Here is a 12,393-nt window from a genome sequence, read left to right on the forward strand (position 1 = left end):
GTATTGGTAACTATTTTTGACTGTCATTATTTTTTTACGGCTGTTCTTTACAGGGACTGAGGTGGAGACAGATCTTATCTCTATTGTTTTTAGTATTATTACTGCTAACTCGGGCCAACTCCCTTTTAGGCACTTTTTTCATTATTTTTTCGTTTCCTTTTTGTGATTCAGTTTACTTTCGTTAAGATTTTTCCTGGGCTTATCTTACTTTCATTATGGCAGCAGGTGGTTTTGGTAGAGACCCACTTTAAGAAAAATCACGTGAGATCCACTGACACTCTTCTTGGTGTGCTTCCCCCCCTACAGTTCTGAGTTTAATATGGAAATCCTTTATATCTTCCCTGTTACCTTTGTCTCTTTTCCTTATTCTCCACCTCTGGCAATTCGAGTCTAATTTCTTAGGCAGCCTGGGTGTTTTATAGTGTTTATCCATGTTTATACAGTCCCCAGTACCAGAGCAACTGAGCATCTTACAACCTTTTAATATGCTTTTATCCTCATTATCAACTATGTGAGGTAGGAATTAGCCCTGTTTTACAGATGAGGAACTGAGGCACAGGGAGGCTAAGGAACTTGCCCAAGGTCATACAAGAGGTCTATGTCACAGTAAGGACTCAGGTCTTCCAAGTGCTAGGTTAGTGCTCTAACCACTAGATTGTTCTTCCTCTATAGTATGACTCTTCGATATAAGGACCTCTTTAAAGACAACAGGGCAGCTTTTTTGCGTCTATTTTGACCATATCACTGATTGCATCTTGAAGATACATAATAATATCTCCATGAAAATAAACTGAGGGCCAAATTCTAATTCCCTTTATATTAGGCAGTATCTTATTTCACAAGCAGACGCATTGACTTCAGTGGGACTGTTCATGGAGTAAGGCTGCCTTGAATCTCATCAAGGCTTTCAAAATCTGGCCCTAAAAATATTTCACAGTATTATTTTTAATAAAGGCATTGGCTGATTTTTCTCTGAAGTTTAAAGAACCTTTTAAATACTAATATTTCTTTCCTTTCCAGTGTCCAGTTTGCCAGAAGCTCTGACCCACATTTCGTTCTTTGCAAAAGAGTCATTATATCATCCATGGATCAACCCAAATCTATAGAGAGCCTTATTGCATGTTGCAGAAAAACCAGCTGTTCCTCTTTAAAAGTACAGCATGTCAAGAATGTCTCTGCCAATGAATCAGATTGGAAGTCTGAAAGGGCAGGACACTTCCTGAATCCTGCAACATACACATGACATAAGTTGAGAAATATTAATCCCCACTTCAGAGTTACGAGCATTTCTATGAGGAATAAATGTTTGCTTCTCTCTCCATAACGTTTCTGTAACCTCAGCTTGGCTGCCTAGTCCAACGTTTGACACATGCAATAAGACAGCCTGCCCTGTCTGGGTGAACATCATCGAGATGAAAGCTCCTCCAAGGTGCCTATTTAACAGCTGCTACGTTACGTTTGAAGGAGGATAGCACTACCAACATGCCCCAAACTTTAGCTGCTGCTCTGTCCTGAATGTTTCCAAAGGGTGTTTTTGCACTGTCTATCTCCTCTGTCTGGGTCTTTAGTAGAACAGTCATTCTTCCAGAGCCTGATATTTTGTCACCATCAGTACTTGGCTTCCCAACAGATTTGGTCTGTAAGTGCCAGAAATGCCACCACATGTTATACTAATTATTTTTCAAAGTCTGTTAATATTTGGCAGAATACTTGCTTGTCCCAGCACAATTTATTGTCAACATTTCACTAGATTCAGCAACATTTAGCAGAAAAGAGTTTGGCAGCCCAAGCCTACATTTCCCAGACGACTCAGCCCTGGATGTGCCCAGACTCAGGGAAAAGGGAGCTGTTTTTTGTGTGTGTTGGCTGACTTGTGGTGAAAGTGGAAAAATTCTAGTTAAGACAAGGAAGTTTGTAGTTCTCACTTGGTAGCAGGTCGAAGTAAACCCTACTGGGGAGCTGAGGGAGCTACACTCAACGTAGGAGGAGCTAACTGAGGAACTACAATCAACATAAACATAAAACCACATAAAACAGAAAGTTGCAGGGGGATTTTGTTTGTTTTGCAATAACTATGCCATTTCTGTGCCACAGCTCTGCTGAGAAAATATAGCCCTGTAAAAGGGAGAACTTGACGAAACACAAAAGAAAATACAATTTCTCCATATAATCAGACTAGTGTCTTGACAAGAGGTAGTTACGCTGGGAAGCATTAAGGAGTGAAATCTGCACATTAACACGTTCAAAGCTTCGTGTATATCTGATACTCAATAATTTATCTGCCAGTATTCAAAAAGGAGTGTTTACATTATAACTAGTGATCAATACCAGCTGCCTATGTTGGGAAGATTCTCTGTCTTCGTCCAAAGATGCACTGGGTCATATGCTAGCTTGGCAGTAGACATTCACTGCTTTGTATGATTGCCTGTCAGTCAGCTGCACAAGTTTACCATGAGAAAATGTCAGACATTTGCTTTGTTAAAGTCTGACAAGAATTAGCCCATTTCCTGTATTTTCAAAAATTTTTCTGGCACTAAAATTACTGCTGTATTATACCAGCTAGGGTTTTAGGGTTTTTTTTTGTCCGAAATGTAATAGCAAGAAATAGAAAACGAAGGTTTGTATGTTTGTTGTTCTCTAATAAAAAATAAATGAGACATGCTAATATGATTCAGATTTTATTTTTAATTATTTAATACTGGAAATTGAAATTGTTCAACACACATCTTAATACCTTTAATATAACTAACATTTTCTATCTTATTAAGAGCTACAGTGGGAAGGTTACCTGTCTTTAGAAAGTATCCTGTACAGAACAATGTTAAAGTATGAAATGTGTCAAGTAGTTGGATACATTAATATAATTTATACTGGTGTGTGCAACTAGATTACATGAAAGATAGAGTGTGTTCATGTGTATGTACAAGTATGTATGTACCTTTGTGCATGTGTTTTGTGTACACACATACACAATATCTTTAATATAGGTGCCTATAGTATATATGTGTGTGTGTGTGTGTGTATATAATATATAACCAGCCTTGCATAATTCTACTTGGAATGAGGTCTTTTGGTTTTGGGTTTCTTTGGGAAGGCAAATAATTTTCTTTTTTCATTGTCACCAAGCATCATGGTAAAGTATGGTCAAAGAGATTTTGTGCCTGAGCTATTAAAATGTTATGGACAATGTAGCTGAGATCAGTAACTATCTATGGTAATCATTGGGGCCATTATAATTGGTGGCTCTGCCTATTAGAATCCGTATAGTTTTGGATTGCGTCCTCAACCTATAGAGTAGAAGTGAGAGAAAAAGACTTCAAAAGGTTGACGCAAGCCTCCCAGAATTCAGATACGTATCTAAACCTTCTGAGGTCTTCCTCCTGCTCTTATTCATTTACTGTCCTACATCCCAACCACATCTTCCTCCCAAAGCCCAGTTCTTCATTTTTGATGGTCTCTAACATGGCCCTACCTTTAATGGAATCCATCAGGATGCTCCTATTTTCTCAGTACTGTTCTGGACCGCTAGTCTAGGTCTTGTGTGCTCTGGCTTCGCTGAGCCACAGGCACTGCAAAGTACATTTCTCTGACTGCAAGGAAAGCCCCAAACTCACAAGATAGCAATTGATCCAGGAGAGAATCCATGAATCTGCAGAGCTGCTGAAGTGACTTTTCAGGGAGGAAGGAAGTCTGTTATACACAGGGGTCAACATCCCAATTGTCTTGCATCTAAAACATTTTGAGCAGAAGTTCCCTGTCGTTCTTATTTTATCTGCACTGCTTCACCCATTCTTGCTTATAAATGTCATGGGTTTTTTGCCATGAAACAACAACAAGCTGTTACAGGGATGCTAAGCAAGGCATCCTTTGCTCCAAGAATCCTGTGGGTCTCCCAGGGCAGAATTCCTGGAGGATGCTGGGTATTTTGTACAGCAGCTCTGCAAGAAGCAGCATCATGCCTCCTGGCTAGCTTGTGCTACCACCCGTTCATCTACTCTAGATATTCATAGTGCACCTATTATCATGTGATCTAGAACCATTGCTGCTGTTGTCTCATTATTCTATGGATTAAATAGCTTTCAGCTTTTATTTTAAAACGTGTTCAGAGAGTAATTGAGGGAGGCAAATATCATTTAATCATTGTGCTATCTTTTCTTCCTCCTTCGATAGATACGTTCTCAGGGCTGGATATGGATGTGACAGCAACTCCAGAGGCGTATGTGATCTATGACGAAGGTACTGGTTCATTAGGAAAGTCCTTTGCAAGTGCTGTGTGGTCTCCCCGTCCCCCTTTCAACATTGCACTGTAAAGAATAAATCTGCATCATGTTGGATGGGAACTTAGGCAGGCTATCACCAGGATCATGAACTGGAGCCATGCCCCTTGGTTTCAAAGCAGCCCTGTGGTGGTTGTGAAAAATAGAGCCTTCGAAGGGGATTTAAAGTGGAAGTAACTCACAGCCAGAGCAGTGTAAAGAAAACATGGGCCCAGTATTCTCAAATCATTGAAGCATTTTCAGCAAATGTGACAATAGGTGTGTCTGCACTGCAGTGAAAGGTGTGATTGTACCACATGCAGACATACGCAAGCTAACTTTTGTCTAGATAGCTCAAATAACAATAGGAGCAGAGCTGCAGCAGGATGACTAGTAGCACAAGCTGGAGGGCCCTGCCTGGGAACATGGGTAGCCTCTGCTGCCTTGGCTTCACTGTTGTTGTAGCTACAGTCACACCTCGGATTCCAATGTAGACATAGGCAATGTTTGAACAAAGGTGATCTCCAAAGTAGAGTGTCACAAATGGTCCAATTGAGAGCTGATTCTCTGTTACCCCAGTAATGCGCTTGAATGGATTACATTAATGTACATCAGTGGGGGATCAGGAGTAGTGGATCTCCATGCCACTCTGCCCCTGCCCCACCCTCCACCCAACTTTCCCTTACACCAGTGATGGAGCTGGCTTAGTAGGCACCAATGCTGCCTCCTCCAGCATCATACCAATGGAGATTCCCCTTTGACTTTGTGCCACATAATATTGCATGTAAGCAGCACAATGTCAATTTAACAGACTGAAGAGAGTGGCCCAGAAAGAGCTTAAATTGCTGTTATTTTAGAATCTGCCTGCTTATAACTCAACTCGTGAACAAAAAAGACATTTTTCAAAGTGACACTTCTAAAGGATACTGCTTCAATCCTGCCCTTATCTTTCCTGTTACAGAATCCAGCCCGAACCAAAAATCAGCAAAGTTGCTGAGTTAATCTAAAATAGAAAATAAAGCTGCTCTGCGTGCACTAGGGGTTAAGTGGGACTTCCAGGGTAAACCGGCCTTTTTCTGGCCCTCTGCACAGGGGTGACTTTCACCCACCGAGCACAGAGAAACTATATTGTGAGAAAACTGATAGATTCATCTGGTCAGATCTTCCACTGTGTTAGGGCCGTTTCATTTCATTCCAGTGGTGCAAGCTACACTAAAGCTCCCATCCCAGTCACAGAGGGATCCCTCCTGTGTAGGGAGGCTCCTCAAGCAGTGGAGAGCTCCTGTAGTGAATTTCATGCCACCTCCTTCCTGCAGTTGGCATAGGGGGAAATGGCACAGTGCCAGGATTCTTTTGCTGTCAGTGTCCCCTAGCGGCCATTGGCAGTCAGTCTAAGCCTTTGGGTGGCTCTAACCTTCACCAGGTTACCAGACCAGAGGGAAGCCGTTCCAGGAGTGTAAAATAGATGGTGCAAAGGTGGCTGGATCTGGCCTCAGTTTCTGAGCGGGCTTATCCTCAGGTTTTCAGGGAGTGAGTGTCAACTCAGAATCTTGCCATACGAATGTGTTTAGTTTATCATGGTAAATTTTACCTGATGAGTTTGCATGAGGGGTAAGTAGCAATGAATTCGGCTGGTGATCTTCTGGGTTTCCTTATTCCCTGCTCTTCACCCCTAGAAAACAACAGGATGACTACAGACATCATGACTTTTAGAGCAGAAGGGAAAAAAATCTACTTCCTTGACCTAGACTTCCCACAATAACACCAACAAAAAAGTACAAAAATAACCAATTCCAATGGCAGCTCACTGGAGGGGATGGCGACCGAGAGAGAGATTGATGTATATGATTTATAATTTGCGGGCATTCTGATAGCATGGCAAAGACGGTTATATAAGAACCATGATGAGTAGATTAGACTAGATCAAACCTTTCTGAAAAGCGAGCACAGCTCTCTGTGAATAAGACTCTTGATGCCAAATAAGTGCAGTGAGTCAGCCTTCTCTTTGAATTTCTGTCAGTCAAATTAAAGATATTTGTTTTCCTATCTACTTGATTTTTTATTTTCTGATGTCTCCCCACACTTCTTTTTGCAAAAGTATTATTTTCCCCATGAACTGGTGCATATGTTTTTTTGTATCTGACACGTATGCGTATCTCCTGTTGCACGTCCCACTCTGTTTAATATCATTAGGCATTCCATTAAAGTCAGTGGCCGTTTTGCTATTAACTTTAATGGGAGCGGATTGGGTTCTGTGAACAACTTGTATGTATTACCAATAAACACATATTTTAAAATATGCATGTTAATTGCTTGAGAGAACAGATTCGCTTCTTCCCTCTTAGTTCCTTATAAATCAAACTTAAATCCCCTCTGGCACTATTATTTCTATAGTTAGTAAAGTGAACTGAAGAATATGGAGGCTTTCCTCATCCTTATTTTGGTGCAAAGACTGTCTTTGTTTTGTTTAGTTTGCTGTAAGCCCTGGGAAGAAGAGCAAAGCATGCTCTCCTCTGACTTAAAAATCAGTAAGGAGTGTGTGAACCCCGTGATGTGAAGTCTGCTGGTGAATGTTGCTTTAATTTTCTCATCATAGTTTGTAATGAGGGAAACTACGAGTTCCCTGTCGAGTTTAAGCCAGTTTAACATGGAACAAGCTAATGTTGTCAACTCTTCTTTGTGTCTTCTGAAGACTATGAATTTTTTGAGAGCACTTTGCCTCCAACTACCACCGTGATCACTACTACTGCTGCTACTACAGAAGCAGTGCCTGAGACAGACTATCCAGAGATCAGTGTTTCTGGCTCCGATCCTGTGTCAGAATTTGACTTAGCTGGGAAGAAACGATTTACCGGTGAGCCCAGTACTTGTTATGCTTTTGCTAAATAATAAGGTAAATAGTCCATGTTCTAGCTGCATCATTCGTTCTGGTGAGAAGACTGCACAAATCTGGCTAATGAGTCACAACTCTTCTTGATACTGTACAGTGCTTTGAGAGATCATCACAAGATAAACACAAGTAGCAGCACTTGGAGCTGTATCTTGATCTCAGACACAAACTAAACCAGTTTAGTTAAACCAGAGCAAAGCCCTTGTAGACACTTTTTTATTTCAGTTTAAGAGGGCTGTATTTCAATATAGCTTAAATTTGTTTCCAACTGATTTAACCAAAATAAGGCCAGGTCTACACTAAAAAGTTAATATCACCCCAGCTATGTCACTCAGGGGTGTGAAAAATCCACACCTCTGAGTGACATAGTTAAATTAACCTAAGCCCTGGGATAGACAGTGCTAGGTCATTGGAAGAATTCTTCTGTTAACCTAGCTACCACCTCTTGAGGAGGAGGATTAACTACAGTGATGGGAGAACCATCACTGTGCTGCTGTAATGGTTTAAGTGTAGACATACCCTAAGAGTGTCTACTCTGGGATTTGCTCCACTTAAGCTAAATCAGTTTAAATTCAAAGCTTTAGTAAAACTTGTGCAGCTCTCCTTGTAGACAAGCCCTCTGATGGGAAACCAGGGCACAGTTCTCTTCTGTTACACCAGTGGAACCCCATTGATACCAGTGGCATTGTACGCTGATGTATCTCAGAGGAGAATTTGTCCTGCCGGGATATTTCATTTGGAATGTATAGTACGGGAGAATAGGTAAATGGAACAAAGTCTTAAATTGGAACCCTTTTGCTAACTATGAGTGCTAATATGTTTTATATGTTCATAAACGTCTTGCTTTATTTTGTAATTGTAGAAAGAAACAATAGGAGATGGAGCTGAGCCAAAAGGTTTGGATCTGCATGCACAGGCCAGATCCTCAGCTGGTGTAAATCAGCAGAGCTTCATTGACCTTGCTGTAACCATTGTTGTTTATACCAGCTAAGGATGCTGTTCTGAGACCTCAGTGAAGTCTTGGGGGTACATTGTCAGGGTGTTTCAAGGGCCAGAGAGCACTGCATTCCAGCAATCCTCCTTTGATATGGCAGCTCCTATGGGACTGTTAAAGGCTGGCAGAACTTGCTCTGAGGGTCAGTTCAGCTGCAGGACTGGGAGAGCAGGAAAGGTGGCTTAGAGCCACCTTTGATTCATGCCATCCCCCCAACATACTCACCAACTGTGTGGAGTTCTGCTCTGGAGCAGCTGAGGCTTGAGCTCTTGTTTACCATGGTTTGGGGAGTAAAATACTTCTCACATAAACCAAAACTTTTTCAAATGAGTCTTCAACTCCTCCCTGTCAAAACCTGACAGGATGGTCCTGTTCTTTCAGCGATCATGCGTCCCGGTCTGTTTAGATTAGAAACCTTGTGATGGCTAAAATGAAGTTGATTACGAGCTCTGGGCAGACTCCCTGTGTGGTGGGAAATCCAATAAGATAAACTAAGAACATTTTTTTATGAACACTTCAGGTCACTAGGAGGGAAAATATTATCCTCCCAGGGAACTGTATTATTGTAACTAAATAAACATTTCCAAAGGAGAACATTAGAACTCAAACTGTTTCTTTAAATGTTAAAATGACTGTGGACATTGTGCCTCTGGTTCCATGCCCCCTATAGCCTTCAGGTGTGACACCGCAGGTGAGCCCTTCTTTAGTTTCCCTTGATCTGGATAAGTTTCCCTTGATCTGGATATAGATAAGTCCAAACCAGACTTCTGTGCATGAAAGAACACCCGCTTCAGAGGGTTTAATTTATTAACAACAAAGATTAGCATAAGCATAAGCAAGACCTCATTCAGGTGCCCACCAGGAAAGCTACAGTTTCAGGGTCAGTTCAGCTAACTTCTTGCTCCTTTAGCCATGGGACACTCTAGACCAAGCCCATCCTCTGGAGCCAGGGCTTCTAAGTTGCGGCTGCTCCCTTCCCTTTGGAGAGCAGCCTGCGATTCCTTCTTTCAGGATAGCTCTGTTCTCTTCACCTCTAGAACAGTCTCTGGTTCCTTCTCTCAGCTTACTCTAGTATCCTTCACCCAAGGAACTATCTCTGTCTCTCTGGAGACCTCTCAGTTCCTTCTCCTAGGCTACAATTGTTCCTTCCCAGGGAAGGCTGTCCCTCCCTTCAGAGGCACCTTCCTCCTGGGAGTACTCTCCCTGGTTCTTTGAACTCAGGCAGCCCTGTGGTAAGGTTGCAGGTGCTCTGCTACTAATTGACCATTAAACAGCCACCTTGGGCAACTGGTTAGTCCCACGTGGGTCTTCAGAGGGCTGTCATGGGCAGGCTAGGCCCTGATTCCTCTTGACGGGCCAATTGCCCCTATGACAGGGACCTTTAATGCAATAAAATTACCATTTTGACATTTCATGAAGTAAGTACAGTTCTTGTCACTATAAAGCATAAGTGTAAAAGTTACCAGTTACTAAACTGATACCTGTACATTTCCATACTCCAGAAAACTTGGGAATTAGGGGTTGATTTTAATATGAGCAACTGGTTCTTAGTGTTAAATAACCACAGTGGGAGAGAACCATACTACATTGGTTTCACTGCTAAATATCAGTAATTTGTTTCCATGATCTTTAGCACCTCTCCCTAATGGACCTCACTACCACATAGAGACAAGTAACTGCTTACACTAGTACTAAAGTGTCCAGTTTCCAAAGCAAGGGCTCTGCCATGAGCTAAAAGGACTAAAACTCTGTTACTTAAACTACATTCATTAGATAGTGTGACGGTACGTCCCATTTTGGCCAGGACAGTCCCTTTTTTAAGCCCTGTCCTGGACAGCCCAACTTTTTTGGCAAAACTGGGCATTTGTCCCATTTGCTCTTACCAGCTGATCATCAGTTGGCAAGAGCAAATGGGACAAAAGGCGCAGTTTTCAAATTGTGGGGTGTGGAGGAACATTCTGGGGGGGTTGTGCCTGGTGATGCCAGGCAGCTTGGGCCGGTCTTGCTCAGTGTCCTGTTTTTGCTTTAGGGAAATATGGTGACCCTATCACTAGAAGAACAAGAACCTTTCTTTTACTTTCTGCATTCCTTGGGCAAAACCTGGTTGTGGGTAGGTAGGAGAGGGAAGAGGATAAAGAGAGGCCAACCATGCAGGAGACAACTAGAATGGGGCTGGCTGCACCTCCAGGGCCAGCTCCTCAGCTGGTATAATTTGGTGTAGTCCCACTGAAGTCAATGGGGCTATGCTGATTTATACCAGTTGAGGATCTGGCCCTCAAAATGCAAGGGGGAGGTAGGGGCAGCTTTAACAGGGACTCAAAGGTTCAGTTGCACTGACAGAAATGATGAAATTGAGGTTTCAAAGACACGCTGTTGGGGGAGAAGCTGCATTCACTTCTTTGCACAAGAAACTGTCTGTGGCTCCATAGCCTGGGTCTGGCATCATAGCGATGCCGCTCCCAGCCGCATCACTGCACAATGTTGTCAGAAAGAAGAACAGGAGGACTTGTGGCACCTTAGAGACTAACCAATTTATTTGAGCATAAACTTTCATAGGCTACAGCCCACTTCATCAGATACACAGAATGGAACATGTAGTAAGAAGATAAAGATATATATATATACACACACACATACAGACATACAGAGAACATGAAAAGGTGGAGTAAGAGGCTAATTAATTAAGATGCGCTATTATCAGCAGGAGAGAAAAAAAACTTTTGTAGTGATAATCAAGATGGCCCATCTAGACAGTTGACAAGAAGGTGTGAGGATACTTAACATGGGGAAATAGATTCAATATGTGTAATGACCCAGCCACTCCCAGTCTCTATTCAAACCCAAGTTAATGGTATCTAGTTTGCATATTAATTCAAATTCAGCAGTTTCTCTGCTACAGAAGCCCGAAAGGCAAAATCTGCCAGAGGGAGCAGTGAAGGGGTAATACCCCTGTGTGTGCCTGTCTCTAGGCATCAAGGATATGGGGGCATGGTGCTGGACTCATGGGTGGGCCTCTCCCTGCTATGAGCAGCCAGGTCCAGATGCTGAGCCACTTCCCCCCGGTGGGGTCTCTCTTGCTGCCAAGAGTGCACACATTGAATCAGAAGGCTACATCAGCTACCGGGGGAAAGGGACTATCTAGGCAGGCAGAGAAGCTCCAAATCTAAAGTGGGCAGGTTGTGACATGGGAAGGACCCTGCCCCTACACTGTGGGCCCTTCTACACCCACCCCTCCCCCCACCCACAACTTTGGCTCCCAAAGACAGGTGGTAAGTCTTAATTTTAGAGCAACAACATTGGGTTAATCAAGAGTTGCCATCCTGATCCTTTATAACACAGACTGAAATGCACCAGACATGGTTATTCCCCATCTATTGAAAGCCTTAGAGTAACGTAATTGCCACTGAATATTTGTCATGCTTACAGTTTCCATGGTGCTTTATTTATATGAAGAGTAATAGCACTCCAAGAAGTTTCCAGACAGTTTACAGATTTGAAAGCGTCAGTGAAATGGTAGGAAAATATACAAGATTTACAAGCTGGAAGGTCAGGAAATGAATGTCTAATTTATTTTATTTTAAAAAATAAAATATAGCTATTTCTGCGAGTGCCCCCTGTTTCGGCCGCCTGTAAGGAATATAAAAAGAAAATTAACCTTGTGCTTTTCTCTACAGGAAATTGTCCTTAGCTGTAGTAATCTGCCTGTCTGTACAGACTGTTAAATAAATGCTGCTTATCACTGTCTCTTCCAGCTCCTTATGTGAGTTATCTCAATAAAGATCCTGCTGCCCCCTGCTCCTTGACAGAGATATTGGAGCACTTCCAAGTGGAAAGCCTGGATGAAATCATACCGTATAATCTAAAAGGGGGAGAGCTGCATCCCCAGACTGTCCCTCACAATATCACAGTGGTGGCAATGGAAGGCTGCCACTCCTTTGTCATTGTGGACTGGGCCAAACCCCGACAAGGAGACTGGATAACAGGTATGGTAACAGAAATTTCCAGTCTTGGCTGTCACCCTGGGGATTTTGTTGTCCTGGTTGGGGTTCAGGAAACTATGCAGAAGCCAAATGGGAAGGTTTTTACCTTAATCTGAGCTAATTATTATTGATAATTTTTCAACAATGTTAACTCTCCGTTACCATACAGCTCTCCGAGAAGAAGGCATTAATTGCCTTCTAGTCAGTGAGAAAGAGCTTCTATGTCATCTGTCAACACTGTACCAATGCCACTGATAAGCATAGATTAGTCCT

The 12,393-nt window shown here is 42.4% G+C and overlaps 1 protein-coding gene across 1 annotated transcript in view; it reads left to right on the forward strand.

Moving 5' to 3' along the window:
- The window catches only part of FNDC1 (fibronectin type III domain containing 1), a 139,259-nt gene that overhangs the window by 94,074 nt on the left and 32,792 nt on the right, over positions 1–12,393 (forward strand). The window contains exons 14-16 of the mRNA XM_077812162.1: positions 4,171–4,236; positions 6,949–7,110; positions 11,893–12,123. Coding sequence (XP_077668288.1) covers positions 4,171–4,236; positions 6,949–7,110; positions 11,893–12,123 — 459 coding nt within the window. The remainder of the gene's footprint in view (positions 1–4,170; positions 4,237–6,948; positions 7,111–11,892; positions 12,124–12,393) is intronic.

The sequence above is a fragment of the Eretmochelys imbricata genome, chromosome 3 (genome assembly GCF_965152235.1).
Source record: "Eretmochelys imbricata isolate rEreImb1 chromosome 3, rEreImb1.hap1, whole genome shotgun sequence".
NCBI lineage: Eukaryota > Metazoa > Chordata > Testudines > Cheloniidae > Eretmochelys > Eretmochelys imbricata.